This window comes from Urocitellus parryii, chromosome 10 (genome assembly GCF_045843805.1).
Source record: "Urocitellus parryii isolate mUroPar1 chromosome 10, mUroPar1.hap1, whole genome shotgun sequence".
Classification (NCBI taxonomy): Eukaryota; Metazoa; Chordata; class Mammalia; order Rodentia; family Sciuridae; genus Urocitellus; species Urocitellus parryii.
The window spans coordinates 73842251-73862129 of NC_135540.1; the positions used below are offsets into that span (position 1 = coordinate 73842251).

A 19879-nucleotide genomic window follows, 5' to 3' on the forward strand; every position below is an offset into this window, starting at 1 on the left:
TCTTGGTATATCAATTTTATGTTGATAGTTGTATCTTGTTGTTTTTCTCATAGGGCATTTGCCTCTAAAGGATTTCCTCTATTTCAGATATTGAGGCCCCCTGGATAGAGCTTAACTCATAATCAAGAGCATTTCACTGACAGCAAGTATGGAAGATACCTACCCTTATCAGCAGAAAGTAGGTATTAGTCACCCTTGTCCCAGATATGATTTAGGGTCTTGAACCTTGGCAGGGGCTATTAGGTAGCAGTTAGTAGTGACTAGTGAAATGGAAACCAATAACATGGCAAGGTCATGGGTTTTCTTTAAAGTTACTTTTTACCCAGCTAGTGCCCTTCTCGGACTATTCTCTGAAGACCTTAAAAGAGCGTACTACAGGGATACTGCCACATCGATATTCATAGCAGCACAATTCACAATAGCTAGACTGTGGAACCAACTCAGATGCCCTTCAATATATGAATGGATAAAAAAAGGTGGCATTTATAAACCATGGAGTATTACGCAGCATTTTCATTCCTTCCCCTGGGGTTTCCTCCTGCCCTCTGCACTGCCATACATTTGCTCCATACCCCCTATGTTCTGTTGTGTTGACCTGGGAACCTGGATTCCTGACTCTGACAGGCCTGCCTGGAGTGGCATTTTCTGACCAAGTTCTGTTTCTTATAAAGGATTGGCTCTGGTGAAGCAAGCACACCAGCATCCATGATTAATGGAATCTCTGGAGTGGTATTTTAGTGTGAATTTACTCACTTACTTAAAGCTGAGTATGTATGAATATATTAGTTATATAATGATGGGAACTCCATCTCCTTGTCAGGCCCCTCATTAGGTATACAAGGTCAGAATACTTGTCATTTTGGAGAGGACAGGTATGAGAAGACAGATTCATGTGATGAATGCTGCAGAGCAGTCTGGGGCCTGTGAGAGCCATCACTGAGCATAGCAGAAAAGGGATCCCTAAAGAAGTGATATTTAGCTGGGCACAATGGCAAACATCTATAATCTCAGTGGCTATAGAAGCTGAGGCAGGAGGATGGTGAGTTTAAAACCAGCCTCAGAAATGATAAGACACTAAACAACTCAGTGAGATCCTGTCTCTAAATAAAAATACAAAATATGGCAGAAGATGTGGCTCAGTGGTTGAGTGCCCCTGAGTTTAATCCCTGGTTTTAAAAAAAGATGTTTATAGGAAATCAATGAACCTTAAATTATGCTACAAGTGATAGTAACAAAAACAACATCGTATTGACACCAATACAGACATATAGATTAATGGTACAGACTAGATGGTACAAAGACAAACCCTCATAAATTCAGTTATCTCATACTAGACTAAGTTGCCAAAAACATATATTGGAGAAAAGATAGCGTCTTCAACAAATGGTGCTGGGAAAATGGAAATCCATATGTAGCAAAATGAAATTAAACATGTTTCTCACCCTGTGAGAAACTCTGCTCAAAGTGAACCAAGAATTTACACACTAGAAGAGAGAACCTGTGCCTAAGAGAAGAAAAAGTAGGCTCAATTCTTCACCACTTTGGCTTAGGAGCTGACTTTATTAACAAGATTCCTAAAGCATGAGAAGTAAAATCAATAATAAATAAATGGGACGGAATTAAACTAAAAGGTTTCTTAATAGCAAAGGAAACAATTATTAAGATGAATTGAGAGTCTACAGAATGTGAGAAAATAGTTATCATATGCATAATCTCCAGGATATATAAAGAACTCAAAAATCTTTACACCTAAAAACCAAATAATCCAGTCAATATATGGGCAAAGGAAATGAACAGACATGTCAGAGAAGAATAAATATAATCAACAAATATATGAAAAAATGTTCACTCCAGTTATCTCACTCCAGTCAGATTGGCAACTATCAAGAATATCAGCAACAATAAATTTTGTTGAGGATTTGGGGGAAAAAGGTACACTCATACAGGGCATGTGGGGCTGGAAATTGGTGCAACCATATGGAAAGCAGTATGAATATTCTTCAGAAAAAAATGGAATGGAATCACCTTTTGACCCAGTTATCTCACTTCTCAGTTTATATCCAAAGTAACACAGCAACATCAAAGTTTACTGTCGTTCAATTCACAATATCTAAACTATGGAACCAAACCAGGTGCCTTTGAATAGATGAATGGATAAAGAAAATGTGGTATATATATGTGATGGAATATTACCGAGCCATAAAGAATGAAATGATGGAATTTGCTGACAAATGGATACAGCTAGAAAATACTGTGCTAAGTGAAATAAGCCAATCCCAAAGAACCAAAGGCCAAACGTTTTCTCTGATATGTAGATTCAAATTCACAGTAAGGGAAGGTGTCTAGGGAAGCATAGAGACACATTAAATTAGATACAGGGGAATGAAAGGAGGAGGGGGTATAGAAGTATGTGGGTTAGGAGAATAAATCACACATTATTACCTCGTGTGTAAATATGAAAACACAACCACTGTAATTTTATGTCATATACAGTCAGAAGAATGAGAAGTTATACTCTATTATATATGAAGTGCCAAAATCCACTCTACTCTCATATGTAACTAATTAGAACAAAAAAAGGCAATATATTTGAACACGATAAAAAAAAAAAAAACTTATGATATTTTCACTGGTCCTTTTAGTGACTATGACCCTACATGCTGCACCTATGGGCCAGAAGGGATAGTTGGCTTTTTTTCTAGAGAGTCCACTATCTGTACAGGAAGGGGAGGCCTGGTAAGCATGTTGCTGGAAGGATTTCAACTACAGTTGTCAAACTGAGGGCTGAAAACAGTGCCTAGGCCTGCAGGGATTGCAGAGTCATTGAAAATTGAGTGGAGTCCTTTAGGAATTTACTGCCAGTGTCCATTCTCTACACCAGCCCCTAATATACACCATGGCCAATCAGAGTTCCATGTGTGGCATAGATAGCATTTTGTATTATTGATAGACTTGTTTATTTTCTAACTTTTGAAATGCCATACATATATTTTTTTTCAAAATCACTAAATCAAGATAATTAGAATGCTCATTACCTAATTCATTAAAACCTTAGTAGGAACCATTATCAACAGCACCAGCAGCAATGTTCACACAGGCACATCTAAAACAAGTGACCACTTTAACAGGACATATTTTAACTCCAGATTTGTAAATTTGAAACTGTAATTTGGGGGTCCTGGAGGGAAGAAACAACTTCTGACCTCCTTGTGGTTCTTCTTCAGATAGGCCAGCTTTTCAGTCAGGTTCTCAACCTGCATCTCCAGGTCACCTCTGGCCAGGATCAGCTCATCCAGTACCTTGTACAGGCCAATGATGTCAGACTCCATTCTGGCATACAGCCAGGTCATTCTCATACCTGAAAATTTGTTTATGGATTTAACACAATGAGTTGGACAAGGCCAACATTTCCAATGCTGGCAGAAATGATCTGGAAAAGTAAAGGGAGACATGGAAAATAAAGTCCTAATATACTAATAGCTTACAACTATATTTTCAACACAAAATCAAGTGGTAATATTAAATGCTTTTATATTAAGAGTTAAAAAAAGTGTTACATTTAAACTATGGCCTGAGGATACAAAAGCAAGTATGATGGTAAAGCCCTACTCTCATTTCACGTTCTGTAATTACACTTAAAGATAAGTAGTATTATTCTCACTTTATTGAAGAGGAAACTGAGGTTCAGTGAAGTCACCCAGCTAACATGTGCAAAAGGAAGACTCAAACTTCTGTCTGCATGGTGCAAAAGGTAAGAATTGAAAAGTGTGTTGTCAGTCATGGCCAGGAATAATGGTGGCATCCATGGAAAGGACCCGTTTTGCCTAAAGAGAGACACTGATGGTAGAAGTGATAGGATATTAGAGAGGTGTCAGAGATGACTACCTGTTTCTGCCTTGATCAATGAGGAGGACAGTGATTAAAAATTAGCAAGGTAGAGAAATGGGAGGAGTAGGTTACAGGAAAAAATGATTTATCTAAATTAATTTATCTGAATTTGATGCATTGTACTTCATTAAAAATAAGAAAATAATGTATGTGTGGGTGCATGCGTGTGTGTGTGTGTGTGTGTGTGTGTGTGTGTATCAAATAAACACACACACAAATACATATATAGTTGATTCAATGAAAACACAATGGGGATAATTCCCTGCCGAGAACCCCTGCCTTGTGTCTACCCCTTCTTCAATCCCAGCATGCTCTTGCATATTAGATTCTTTCTTCCTTCCAATATCCTCCTGTCATTATCTATTTTCTGATCTTTGGGCCCTGTAGTACCCAACTCCAGGCACATCAGGACCAGGAGAACCACTAGGGATGAATTTGTCCTTGGCCACCCCTCCTTCTCCCAAAGAAGCCACCCCAAACTTTCTCCTCATCTTCTTACAGTCTCCATTGGATGTTATTATACTATCAGAGATCTACCTTGTTTGTTTTTTTAAACACACTTACAACCACAAGAATGAGACTCTTTTCAAACATGAGTATTTTCGTTTCATTTTCAAACATGAGTATTCATCTAAACCTTAGAGACTGTCTTTGATTATTATTCCTTCCCACATTTTTCATACAGAAACTTTTATTTGATATACAACAAGTCTTATTTTGACTTACAATTTCCTGAATGCTTTTTTTTCTTATGTTCTATATCTTTATGGCTCACCATTGCATTACAGATATTTTAATGTATTTTCTATTTAACCATTTTCTTTCTGTGTAAACTGCTCTTTGGTACTTCCTCCAATTTTTCTTCATTTTTGTAAAGTTTATCATTATTAATTATCCAAATTTAAAATGATGTTTTAATTAAGCATTTCTTATTTACTTTTCTAATGACTTTTATTCCTTTAATAGTCTTCCCCACGTCTAGGGCTGTAGCTCAGTGGCAGATCACTTGCTTAGCATTTTTGAGGCACTGGGTTTGATCCTTAGCACCACTTATAAATATGAAAATAAAATATAGGAATGTTGCAAATCTTCAACTACAAAAAATAATCTTCCACTGTAAGCATATTTTATTTATTTATATTTTAATATTTACTTTTTAGTTTTTTAGATGGACACAATATTATATTTTTACAGGGTTCTGAGAATCGAACCCACTACCTCATGCATGCTAGGCAAGTGCACTACCACTTGAGCCACATCCCCAGCCCTAAGCATATTTTAATATGGAGTTTTTGCAACCATTTCATTTTCTAAGAATTTTGGATGTCTCATCCTGTTGTCATAATGCATCATTTGTCCAGGTTCTTACAGGATAATTGTCATAAGAGAAACTGGTTTTTTAAATATTGTTCCCTTTAAAAGCAGCAAAATGTTTTTAAAAACAGAAAAATTCTTCAAACTATTACATAAGTAAGCATTTTGATAGGGCATATTTCATGTTCATTTTGTGATGGCTCCAAGCTATCAAACACATAACTTGCTACTTTCATATTCATACTTAAAGGCATTTTAGGCCCACAATAAAATTAACCTTTATTTATTACAGACACAAATACTTGATTAAGAAAGTTAACTAATCACAATTTCTAAACCCTAATGAAGAGTCCCTGGCCAAGAGTGAAAAACAGACAGACAAAATTAGTCGTCAAGGTTCAGAAAATGTTTCTAAGGTGAAGTTACTGGGATTAAGTGATTTGGCCAAGGTGAACTGAGAATGTTATAGATGCAGATGTCAAAACAAAACTGTCTCACCACTGCTCCCTGGTTAACACCATGTCAATAACAGTTCCTGGAGATGGATTTCCAAGTCAATTATTATTTTCAACAAGAAAAACAACGAACAAAAATCCTGAAATTTATTCATTTCTTCACCATAATGAAAATTAGCTGGATATTTTAAAAATTAGGATAAGATGTTTACTCAATCTCATCTCAGAAGGATTCAGAGTGCTAGAACATCACACATTTAGCACCTGTTTAAAAGTTTGAAGACATTGGACACCCATCCATACAGCACAGTTGATAGTCTTGATTGCATGTACCAAAGTAGGGGAGTAAGAGGAGGAGTCTCTTCAGAGCCACCCATATCCTATGAGAAGGGACCTTTCCTCTCAACCTCAGGAAGAGTCCTGCTGTCTCTCCTGGGCAGCAAGCCCAACAAACAGATGAGGCTGAGGAGACAGCTGGGAGGGAACCCCTGCCCAGAGACTTAAAAACTCTGGGATCAAAGGAGTGATATCTGCAAAACACTGACAGTGTGTTCATGGACATCTTTGAATCTCAGAGGCCTAAAAGAGCTCCACACAGCACTCCATGAAAGGAAAAGGGAAAAGATATTGCCATGACACTCCAATCTGTACCATGACTTAGTGTAAACCACAAGGTCAAAGGGTTGAGGCTGTTATCTACCCACCCAGCCACATGTCAGTTAGGGCTTTTTCTTCTCCCCAGAACAGATTTTTCACAGTACAGCTTACATCATCTAAACAGTACAGCTTACATCATCTAAATTTATGTATTCACCTGTGTGTGCAATCATGGTCAAGCATAGCTTGAACCAGACCACCTCCCACTCTATTCTAATAGACTACAATAGATTGTGGTGCATGTGATATGCTTCTAAACCAGGAAGTCAAGGCACTTGAAGGGAACCTGGAGACATATAAGTAAACCTCAACTTGGGACAAACTGCCCTCTGCTATTTTTTACAATATCAGGGTGCACCTTACTGTAGCTTTCAGGACTGTTTCACTTACTGAGTCCAAATTCAGACTAGTCTGAGGTCTCTTTCATTTATTTATTTATTTATTTTAGTCTAGAGGTTCTCAATGACAATACCATTGAAATTTGAGACAGACAACTCTTGGTGGTGTGTGTGATTGTATCATTGTGTTGTGTGTGGGGTATTTTGGATCATTTCTGTTCTCTACCCACTGGACTACATGCCAGCATACCACCATCCCAGTGTGTCAACAAAAAAGTATTTTCAGTCACGAACAAATTGTCTCTGTGGGCATTGTCTCCACTTGTGGAGGACTACAGATGTACAGTTGGTACACCGACCCCAAGGCTGACCTTGCAAACAGCTCTTCAATCTATCCACAATCTCCTCTCCCAGTTCCTGGAAGATACATTCAGAGTACCACCTATTTGCAGAAAAAAATAAATTAGGTGGTATCTTAAAATTTCAGAATCATTTGGATTCTGAATTAATCCATGACAAAAAATATGTACATGTGTACATGTGTATTTATACAGACATACATATACACAGCAGTAGCCAAAGAATCCAACTAAGGATCAATCCTTTCACATATGTACTTTGATCAAGGTATCAGTCTCTTCTGATATCTTAAGCATCTTAGAAGGGTTTTTGAATACACACAAATAAGAACTGTCAAAATTACTACAAATTACTGATGTTGTCAACATGCATGACTGCTTTGGTTTTGCCTCCTGGAGAATGGAACCAACTGAAAACGCTGTTCCCAGAGATTCTTCCTTTGGGGTCAGTACCTTAGGCAAGGGCTCATCCATGATAATCATATGAGGGAGCATCTTGCTTTGCAAGAGTGACAGCTATTATGACAACTACAACATGTCCAAAAAATTATAAAATGTCTCAAGTTTTTATCCCCTGAATGTTTACTTCAGAGTTAGCACACCTGACCATTGACATTATGTGCTATATTTATTTGTCTGCCTCTTTATCAAAATTAAACCTTCATGAGATACCTTATTCAGCATTTGGTTCTATGTGTTCACTGCTGAACCTAGAAAACACTTCAGAATGTCCATTCAGTGCATGGTGACACTGTTGTCCCATTATTGCAACATTGTTTTCTAATTTCAAAGAAAAAAGCTGTACCAAATAATTTTAGTGTTTTCAAATAGAGAATAGGGAAAATCATGACTTCTGTGGAAATGGAAGATAGATTTTCCCTAAAGAACACTCTGGAATTATCCTCAATTGGGCCACAAGCATCAATGGGGAGGGGCATCAATGAGGGCCATTTATCAAATACTTAAGGACTACAAACTCATTTTTAGGTGTGGTGTGGTTTCCACTCTAAGGATGAGGAAAAGTAGCTCCAGGAGAAAAGGAAAGGTGTGAAAATAGAGGTACATCTTCATTTATGGGTAGATTGCATAGAAAGGCCTAAAGAAGCCAAAATTCTATACCTACAGGCCTCTAGAAGAACAAGTACTTGATGTGCCCTGTCTGGTTGTGGAAAGGAACTTGGACAACATCTAAGAGCTGAGATTGGTCTACAGCTGACAGAGAGCAAAGCATTGGGACCTCTGTGCCATTTCCATAAGGAAATGGCTTCTGTCATGCCCAGAAGAGCCTGAAAGAGAACCATAAGCCTCTAGAAGAGATTGTGGCTTGCCTGACATCTTCATTTTTATTTCATGATGTCCTGAGAGCCTTGTGGTAACAACTGTCTCACACAAAGAACTACACAAAAGCAGGAGTTGTCAGCTGCTACTTTTGCACTCTTTAGAAATGAAAAAAAGCATAGCAATAACAAAAACAAACATGGACCCAATCATTCCTGCAAAATATTTTAGAAGTTGAGAGTATAACTTTGCCAGAAATTTGGGACAGTTCTTGGCTAAGAACTACTTGAATGAACCCCCAACAAATATGAGTCAGGTCCACCTCTTCTGTTTGGTAACCAGGCAGCTGACAACTAAATGTCTACCAAGGCTTACTTACTTGGTTAATCCCTCATCCATGCTTGCCACAAATCCTGCTATTGACTTCCACTGATTTACAATATCATAGAAACAATCAATACCAATGAACATTGTTTTTCCAACTTTTTTTCAGAAAAAAGTAAATTCAGAACAGAAATATGAACAAAACTTAATTATTAGTTTAAAAAGTAGACTTTTAAACTTCACTTTGCACAAATAGAAGAGAAGTTAATGAAATTCCTACATACATGTCTCCACCTTCAAGAAAGCTCCTCCCATCCTGCAAATCATCTGGTAGGCAACCTTTGTGGCCACAGTCAGTAATGACCAGGTTCTGTCCATGGGATGTACTACCACACACTAGATTCGAGTCAGGCATTGAACACATAAGTATATATATTTTTTAATTTCATCACACCTGTTTTTCCCACCATTGGACAGTATACAAACCACCTGGAAAGTAAGCATACATCAATATCTTTAAGACCGAGTAACGATAAGAGAACTGAAAACTATCTCAAGGTGGAACACTGACAAACTAGTGTCTATTAAGTGACTATTGGAGTCTAAGAAAGCAGACGGTGTAGAATCACATTCCATCCCATAACTATGAGGGGGTGAAAGAAAAAGGCTATAGGATTGGCTATTTGGCAATGTGCAACCAATGTTTAAGTTCGCAAAATCCTTTGTGCCAATGACTCAATTTCTAGGAAGTTAGTGTGAAGTTAACCAGGATAGTTTGAAAGTATTGACAGAAGGATACCAGGATTAGGACAGTCACCATTTGCAGGATGACCTTTATATGTAGGGCACTTGCTAAATACTTTTCTTGACCCAATTCATTCTTTTAGAGACCCACTAATAAGTACTATTGTCCCCATTTTAACTCTGGGCAAACAATCTTGGGAGTTCACAGAAACCACCTGACTTACAAGGTGCCACACATTGCACATGACCTCCAGCAGGACACTAAGCAGTTAGGAAGTTGGGCTCCAACTTGGTCTGTTCCTGATTTAATGAGAAAGAAAAAACACTTTTTTTTTTTTTTTTTTTTTTTACTATAAGGATACCTACAGGAAGGTTTGGGAAACATATTTTCTTATCAGATTATAAACTTAATTATATATTAAGTGAATTTTTCTTCCTTTCACTAAAAAGGATGTAAAATTTCAACTATATTGTCTAAATTGATCAAGATTAATAATTTTTCTGCTACTCATCACATTAGTTAAACATCATTCTTTTTTTAGAAAAGTCAACTTTTTCAGGTTTTTAATTACTGGCACACGGTAGCTTGTGAAGTTTTTTAAAAGTTTCATAAGAATGAATTCTACTTGACTCTCATATTCTTTTTCTCTTCCATCTTGACAATGTCAAATGCAATATTTTCAAAAAACTCGCCTTCAATTTGTTGTTTTCCTTTTGTTTGTGGTACTGAGGATCAAACCCAGAAGGTTTTACTAGAGCCTCAACCTCAGCCTTTTGTATTTTAAGACAGGGTCTTGCCGAATTGCCCTGGTGGCTTACAGAGTTGTGATGCATAGCACTTTCATGCTCTTTCAGTTTGAAGTTGTCTTTCCATTGGGTAGTTTAAAGTAATCTCTAATATAGCTGTTCCTTGGAGGCCATCTAAGATTGCAGTTTTTGAATAGCCTGGCCCTGTTGCCTCCTGAGAAGACAGAGCCAAGCTGGATCAAAGTACAAGATTGTGGGTGTTTAAGGCTCAACCCAATTTACAACCAGTAAAGAATCAAGGGCTAGGATAAGAGAGAATAGGGACTCAGTGAGATGATCTCAGCAAGTGAGGCTGTGATTTCCCAAGGTACCTCCCAATCCCAGCACATGTGGCTGGGAGAATTTAAAGAAACTGACACACCTCCTAGAGGAAGAAGTAGAGAAATTGAAGACCAGGACCTATCAAGGAAAGGCTGTTCAAGTTACATTTTGAACATTCACCACATAGAACTAACCAGATTAATTACACTGAGTGCTGCTGATGATATTTGACAATAGGAATCTTTAAGCTAATTGTGGATGTAAACTGGTAGGTACAACTGTTTTGGAACACTGATTAATAGTATCTAATGACCTTGAACATTCTACTCCCAGGTGTATCCCCAACAAAATCACATACTTGCGTGCATAGTAGACATGTGCAAAAGAGTATCTATAGTGGAGCTATGAGTAATAGCAAGACTAGAAACATCCCAAATGTACACCTACAATGGAACATGTTAAATTCACTACAATGATATACTAAGCAAAGCAGGAAAGTGAATTTACTAAGGCTATGCCCAAAACTGAATTCAAAGATTGAGCAAAAGACAAACAAAGACTATGCAAATATGATTCTGAATAGGGAAAATTAAAAAAAAAAAGCATCACTAAGGTATGGTGACAGAAATGGGGGTAATATTTTATTTGCAGGATATGACTGACAGAAACAAACTAAACAAGTACAATGAAGGAAAAATGGTATAATCCATTAAGAATTCATGTCTATGTAAGCAAATGAGAAAATAAAGCATGAAGAATCCCCCAAAACTCCAATAAATACAGGAGGAAAGTTGGGAGAAAAAAAGATCATCAGCTGGTAAGAATTGTTATAATTAGTAGCAATTACTTCAGGCAAGAATCAATGCATGCTGAAAAATGGGTGAAACTTAAATGAGAAACAAAAATTTGCATAGCCTTAAAGTATCTTCCCTCGAAAAACATCCTAAGAAAAAATCATAAAATGAAAAAATATCCTCTCAACCAAGGGTCAAAATTAAAATTACCATTTAAACCAACAGCCTGTGCTTGCATATAAAATGGATTGAGAAAAACCCACAACCACATGTGTGGTATTCTGCAAGAATGCATTACTTGAATCTAATTAGGAGGAAATTCACATTGAGAGACTCTACAAAATAACTAGCTAGGAGTAAAAATTTGTTCCCAGGATGTAGGCTCCCTATTTACCTCTCTTATTGTTTCTCTTGCTGAGAAAAAACTTTTTAGTTTAAGTAAGTCCCATTTGTTTATTCTTGTTATTAATTCTTGGGCTATGGGTGTCCTATTAAGGAATTTAGTGCCCGACTCAACAATATGCAGATCGGAGCCAACTTTTTCTTCTATCAAATGCAGAGTCTCTGATTTGATATCAAGCTCTTTGATCCATTTTGAGTTAACTTTTGTGCATGGTGAGAGAAAGGGATTCAGCTTCTTTTTGTTGCATATGGATTTCCAGTTTTCCCAGCACCATTTGTTGAAGATGCTATCCTTTCTCCATTGCATGCTTTTAGCCTCTTTATCAAATATAAGAAAGTTGTAATTTTGTGGATTGATCTCTGTGTCCTCTATTCTGTACCATTGGTCCACCCGCCTATTTTGGTACCAGTACCATGCTGTTTTTGTTACTATTGCTGTGTAGTACAGTTTGAAATCTGGTATCGCTATACCGCCAGATTCACACTTCCTGCTTAGAATTGCTTTTGCTATTCTGGGTCTTTTGTTTTTCCATATGAATTTCATAATTGCTTTACCTATTTCTACAAGAAATGCCGTTGGGATTTTGATTGGCATTGCATTAAACCTATAGAGACTTTTTGGTAATATTGCCATTTTGATGATGTTAGTTCTGCCTATCCATGAACAGGTTATATTTTTCCATCTTCTAAGATCTTCTTTATTTCTCTCTTTAGGGTTCTGTAGTTTTTATTGTCTAAATTTTTCACCTCTTTTGTTAGGTTGATTCCCAAAACAAAATCAGACTCCTGTCAACCTAGATAAGGTGCTAGAGGAATCTACACAACAAACTTTATTTGCTAGTTGTTACCTATGATTCATTTGCCTTCCTATAATTTTCCTTACCTATGGTCCATTTCTTTTATCTTGTCTCTCTCTAAAATTCAGCTGTTCTTTGTTGAAGATGATATGTAACTTGGAGTTCTAGCCATCTCTTTGAGAACTACTCTTTCCCTGTGCATGTGACATATATACATGAGTTTACAGGCTATGTATGATCTTCTGCTTGTTTTTCTCTCACTAATCTGTCCTTATTTACAGGGGTCATTTCCAGCTAAGAACTGAGGAGGGTAGTGGGAACATTATTTTTCCTCCCTTACAGGTCAGAGTACCAGAGAAAGAAGTGTGAGGGTAGAGAGATAAGTCACCAGGGTCTTAAAGGTCAGGTTAAACATGCTGTCACCCCCCCATCTGTTATTTTTACATAATTTTAGACTTGAAGAAAAACTGTAAAAATAGTTCAAAGAATTGAGATATCTCTTCCACATTAACATTTAACTCTCTCTTTTTCTCTTTCTTCCAACCCCCCACTCTCCTTTGCCCCTAACAACTCCAATGTATTGGTTCCTAAAAGGGAATTCTCTTGCCTATAATGATAAAAATTAGAAAATGGAACACTGAAACAATACAATTATCTAATCCACAGACATATTGTGTTTTTTGCCAAATCCCAGTAACACTCTTTATGGCAAAAGAAAATTCAAGATCATTCACTTCACGGAGGAGTCATTTCACCCTCTTTACTAGGGAACAGTTTCTGAGCCATTTTCTATTTCACTTTGGAAGAGTATAGGACAGATATTTTGTAGAAATCCTCCCAATTTGGACTTACCTGATGTTTTCTAATAATCAAATTTAGATCACTTTGGGCAGGAGAAAACAAAAAAAGTGATGCTAAAATCTTCTCAGAGCTTCCTATCAGGAGACACAAGCTATTCATTGGTACCATTAGTGGCAAAATCAACATTGATCATTTGGTTAAGGAAGAGTCCATTGAAACTTTTGAAGGTAGAATTTGAGACTGTGTTAAAAAACAAACAAACAAACAAACAAACAAAAAACCAAAACCCTTTCATCCTCTGTTTTTAGCAGCCAGTGATGATTTTTACCTGAATCAATTATTACAACAGTACACAGATGGAGATTATCTACCTTTTGACTGTAAATAAGAGCTATTCCTTATCTCCATTTATATGTTTGCTTCTGTTTATGTATTCATTTATTTGCTTTTTTATTTACTTTGATCTCTTCCTTATTTTCTGGCTAAATGTAAAATGTTTTAAGCTCATTTTGTTTCTTTTTCTTGCCCAGCCTAATAATCAATCATTTCTCTAAGGAGCCCAGGCTCCTTATAATGGAAAATGGTATTTAGAAATCATGTATCAATAAACAAATGAAAAAATGGATTTTAATGAATTTCTCTCAGTTTACTCAGATGTTATTTAAATACAAAGGTAGGTTTCTAGATAAGCAAGGCTGTTTCTTTTGGTTAAATTATTATTATTCATATTGCAGAAGTTAAAAGCACATCTCTGTAAAGAAACTACATGAGTCCAGATCTTGGCTACTCTGCCTACCACACACATACAGTGGGCAAGTTGTTTAAGCAGTCTGTGTGTTAGTTTATAATCTATAATAAAACAGGAATATTAATAGTACCTATCTTTATTAAGAGGATTAAATAAATAGATGCCTGTAAATGCACACAATAGTATTTGACACATTGAAAGCAGTTAATGAAAGTTAGTTGTTATTACAATTACACTGATTTCTAGTAAGTGGAGAAATTATTTTATGTTTATCTATTACACCTTACTTTCATTATTAAATTCACTTGTAAATAAATCAAAGTGAAACATTAATTTCAGTTTTGAGTCTAAAATCTTCTTATGATGAGATGCCAGTAATTATAGTAATGTGAGAAAATATGTGAATGTAAATCTTTGTAAAGCATAATGGTGTTGTGGAAAAAATGTGGGTAGTACTGAAATCTCTACCACTTGAAAGTTAGTCATATAAACATATCCAAGTTGCAGAAACCATCTAGCCTAAGTTTTCTGATCTGCTAAATAGGAATCTATTTATAGAACTGCTAAAGAATAAAGTGATAAAAGCCTATGTAAAACTTCTAATATACAGTTTGATATTTACTAGAATATAGATTTTATATATATATATATACACATACATACATACACATACATACATATATATATTCACACACACATTTGTGACATACAATGTCATGTGAAACATTTTATTTCACAGATGTGTATACTGAGTGATTTTAACTGAATAGATAATATACATATTTTAAATTTATTATAGTGCTATACTTGACTGATACACTTTTTTATTTTATTTAAGATAATTTCTATAAACCAAGATAACCTGCAAAGTAGCAGTAAATCAATACATACTGGGAGATACAAATGACCAGTTTTCCAAATCTTTAATTTGTACAAAGTTGTGTGGATTTTCTTTTTGATACTTTGAATTTTGAAATTTCCCTGTCTCTAATATTCACTTCAAAATAATGACGGATTTTAGAGAATAGACACAAACTTACCCTTAAAATGTCAGTCTTTAACTGCAGTTCTGTGGGTGGAGCTGAATGCATTAACCCCAGGAGAGTACCCATGTCATCGTCCCCATTTGGAGAGAGCACCAACTGCTGGATAGTCATCAAGGCATGCTGCCGGCATTGAGGGTACTTCACTATATTGTGTGCACATCTTACACCTCCAAATTCTGGGAAAATTCCTTGAAGGGAGAAAAAGTACAACACTGAAAAACTTAAAACATTTGAGATAAATTTGAATTAAAATTCAATTTCTTTCATTGGTAAAGTAATTCAAAAGAATCCAATTAAAACCTACCCAGCTATTTTGCCTTTTAAGTGAAAATTACACTGCAGAATGTCAGCAAAGGTATATGCACATATTCTCTAGACTCCTAATACAAGATTAACTCCCTGATATGTTCACCATGTCCAAATTCTCCAAATCTAGAACATTCAGAATTTCATAGGTAGATACCAGGAATCCCAACACTGAAGTCAATTTATATAGAAGGTTTTCATGAAAATACTCCATATAAGTGAGATTTAAACTAGAAAGGGCTTTCAAAATAATAGCAAGAATGGAATAAATTACCATAGGAAAAATTTAAAGAACCAAATTTTTGTCAGGCAGAGCATAAGAACAAAAAAAGACAAATTCTATGATAGAAAACATCAGTCATTGTTTTGTTCCAAAGCCTTCAGATAAACTTATTCATTTATTTTATTTAATCCTTATCTCCTTCCATACAGAAGTCCAAAGTGATATAGTGAGTAATTAATCAGGCAGTATTTGTTCACCACGAACAAATTCTCCAAATCCAGAACATTCAGAACTTCATAGGTGGATGCTCGGAAACCCAACATTGAAATCAATTTATATAGGTTTTCATGAATATACTTATGCCTACAGTGCCTACCTCTATAACCTGTACTTCTGTTCACAAATGATATTGTTCTCATGTTGAATATCATCTTCAAATACAAAAAAAAGGACCAAGTGACATAAATCACTAATCAGCATTTCTTCCAAGTAATTTTACTCTTTATGCTTTCCCCCCCTTTAGCTTTTTTTAAATTTTTGATTGATACTTTCTACATTTACATAAAGATAAAATTCCCTGTCGTATATTTATATATGCATATACCATGATTTTGTTAAGTTCATTCTATTTCCTCCCCTTTCCTGTCCCTTCTCCTTCCTTTTAGATCTCCTTCTTCTATTTCACTCATCTTTCCTACACCTTTCTAATGTCCAATTCCAATTCCCCTTTGCCCTTATTTTGCTATATTTTATATATATGAGAAAAATCATTTGACCCTTAATTTTTTGAGTCTGGCTTATTTCACTTAGCACGATATCCTCCATTTCCAACCATTTACTGCCAAATGACTTAAATTCATTTTTCTTTATGGCTGAGTGAAATTCCATTCTGTATATATATGATGCTTTCTTAATTCATTCATCTATTGACTGTTACCTTACAATATAATACAATAATAATCCTCAGCATGTCCTGAAAAGATATCTGTGATCCAAGCCCAGTCCAACACATCTACCCCTACTTATTCCTCTCAAGTTGTATTGACCTTACTGCCTGCAGATTTTTTGAGGTTCACTGAAATTTCAAGTAATCTTGTTTTTAAAAGCAAGAATGATATTTTATAAATACAGTTGAGAACTTTGTAATGTTTGGAACAACTAATAATAAAAAAATAAATAAAATAAAATTTCAAATAAAATAAATAAATAAATACAGTTGGGCTATCTATTAATTATGGAGAAAAGAAAGAAACATTGAGATGAAAGATAAAGCACAATATTTAATGAAATCTTTTTATCTGAGAAAGATTAAGTTTTATTAAAGAATCATGTTGACATTTCCAAATGACACTCTTAATTTTTTATGGTTTGTATATGAGTTGTTCCCACCAAAGCTCATGTAAGAAACAATGTAAGAAAGTTCAGAGGTGAAATAATTGGGTAAGGAGAGTCCTAACCTAATCATTGTATTAGTCCACTGATACAGATTAACTGAATGGTAACTGTAGGCAGGTAGGGTATGGCTAAATGAAGGTAGGTCACTGGGCATATGTCTTTAGGGATTGTATTGTGTCTCTCATGAATGGAGCTCCCTCTCTCTGCTTCCTGATTGTTGTGTCCTGAGCTGCTCTCCTCTGCTATGCCCTTCTGCCATAATGTTTTGCCTGTCTCAGATGCAGAGCTATGGAGTCAGCTAATGATGGACTGAGACCTCTGAAACCCAAATAAACTTTTCTTCCTCTACATTGTTCTCATCTTTTGGTCACAGAGATGAAAAAGCTGATTAAAATACTGGTATTACTATAAGCTTAAGAAAACCATCAAATGAAGCAAATATTTTGAAAAAAATTTAAATAAACAAAATATTTGTACAAGAGTGCATATGTAAGTGAAAATTTTAAAAGGATAAACACAATGTACAACATAAAAGGCAATTTAATACACTTTGAAATAGTAACATGTTATATATTTCATCTTTAATGTGTTTTTAACAGTTAAAAGTATTTCATTGTTAGGGATACAATTGTACCATCTTTGAATTAACGGTTTTTCCTCTAAGTAATAATAGCATTTCAGTAGCAAAGAGCACTAGAGAAGAAGTAACGAAAGGTAAGTTTGCTTGTGGCTTTTCTCATTACCTGCATTTGTATTTGAACCTTGAAAAAGCACTGTCAAAGTCTCCATAACCAACAGAGCCAGGTGTTTTTGGTCTTCAACAGAACTATTATTTCTTGAGTCCCCTACAAAAAAAAGTTCAAAGATCTAAATCACAAAACTGACAGGATTATTTTTTGAGTCAGCTTTATATTAAAAATTCCTTTTAATATTTTTTAACATTCACTTTCCAGTAAAGCAATCAATATAATACAACTTTTAAAATTATACCTGTCTAACAATTACCAAAAGCAGGCTAGAAAGTTACAGCAATCTAACAAATCTTAAAAATAAAAATACTAACTTCAAATATATTTTCTCACGGGAGTTCTTATCAAGGAGAATACTAGATTTTAATGTATCAAAAAGAAAAATTTAAGGATAGTGTGACCAATTCAACTTGTGTTAATTCACATTTAATACTGTGAAATACTACTGTAGTTTTATCATGTGTACACAAGTATGGCATACAAATTTATATACATACATGTTACATATATGTATTATAACATCACAAAATAGGCACATTTGCACTATAGTCAATAAAAAATATTTTGAAATTTATATATTTGATTACGCTTAATTCTAATTAATAATTTTCAATGATTTCTAGAAGTCTTACAAAACTCTCTTAGACACAGAAAGTAATACATACTAGTTATGTGGATCACAGATGCTTCTCCTCAGTTTTCATTTAGTTTAAGATGTCCTGCACTACAGTGACATAATTCTGGGATCCCCTTCCCCAATTTCCTAACCAAAATTGAACTGAACAGTTAAGTTAACTTTGGGAAGTACTCACTAAATGTCATAAGAATACTCACCAGGAAGTCATTCAAATCTATAATCAAATGAAAGACAAGGAAAAACAAAACAATTTTCCTAAATTCCTTTGTCAAATAAGAACAAAGTTATGGAAAAGGCTTTCCCTTGTTCATCTAGTGCCTGGGTTGGATCCTTCAAGAGAGCAGCATATTTATGTAAAAGGTTTACCATGACCTCCAGAAGGCCCACCTCCCTGAACACATCTTTAAATATGTAGTCATGTCTTGTAAACTTAAGAAGAGTTTTCATTGCAATAATGCTACAATGGTAAGAAGAACTAGATTTTAAGAGGATACTAACACTAATAAGTTCTTTACATGGAATATAATTTAAGCTAAAAACGACAAACTCCAGCATCTCAAAGTATTTGTTTTGTACTTCTGGGAGTTTGGAAATCTTCTCTGCGAATTGTGACAGTGTGTGCTGTGACTCTAAGATGAAATAATTGGCACTGTCAGCCATGTAAATATTAGTGATGGCATCAAGGATGATTTGGGCAAGGAAGTTGGTTTTTGCTTTTAAAAATGCATTCTGAAGAACTGCAAAGGCCTGGACATTTCTCACACTGTGACCTAAAATAGAAAATAAGAACAAAAAAGTAGGTGCTATGTGATATTTTAGCCATAGCAAACTAATCTGTTTAAAATACTTCATAAGTTTTAACATCAATGTACTATTTACTGATAACATATCCTATTTTCACAAAAAGTCTTATTTTTTCCATTGGTTTAAATAATTAAAAATAAATAACACCAAATAAACCTTTAAAACATTATTATGAATATTTCAATTCAAGACTAGCAGATGTTGAAAACTAGATTGCTTAATTAAAAAAAAAAAAAAAAGAACCAGTCTTCCACCTTGGAAATTTGTGATGATATCACATTTTATTATCTATAAGGCTGAAACTGATGTAAGAACAGTTATCTCTCAACTTGAAAAGTCTTTGGGACCAAGAATAGGCCCAAGATAAGCAAGATGAAAGCAGGAAATTAGCAGGGGAAAATTTTTTTAAGTTTCAATTTTCCCTTTACAATTACAATAATTTTAATTTGAAATTTTTAACTAAAATTGTAATTTCTTTATATAACTGTTTGCTAAAGCAGTTTATGGCCAGTTACCAGTTACATTTTTAAACTTTGATTTTCAAACACATCAGCTGGAAAAGACAAAAATCTTGTTTCTTGTGAGGCAAATCGGTAACAATATTTATAAAGAAATTAACATAGATATTTATATTTGAGGCAGACCAAAACAAGTTGACTTTAAAAGTTGTCCCCAGGTCCATAACTATTAAGCATTTGCAAGAGTGACAAAAAAAAAAAATCGCAAAAAACAAAACATGTAAATCCTTACAG

General features: G+C 35.0%; 1 protein-coding gene across 1 annotated transcript in view; it reads right to left on the reverse strand.

The window, feature by feature from the left end:
* Positions 1–1168: 1168 nt before the first annotated feature.
* LOC144257223 (WD repeat and FYVE domain-containing protein 3-like) overlaps positions 1169–19879 on the reverse strand; it is a 37720-nt gene continuing 19009 nt past the window's right edge. Inside the window, exons 7-9 of the mRNA XM_077803265.1 lie at positions 17681–17782; positions 15008–15201; positions 1169–3430 (exon numbers count right to left, since the gene is read on the reverse strand). Of these exons, the coding sequence (XP_077659391.1) occupies positions 17714–17782 (69 nt within the window). The 3' untranslated portion in view covers positions 1169–3430; positions 15008–15201; positions 17681–17713. The remainder of the gene's footprint in view (positions 3431–15007; positions 15202–17680; positions 17783–19879) is intronic.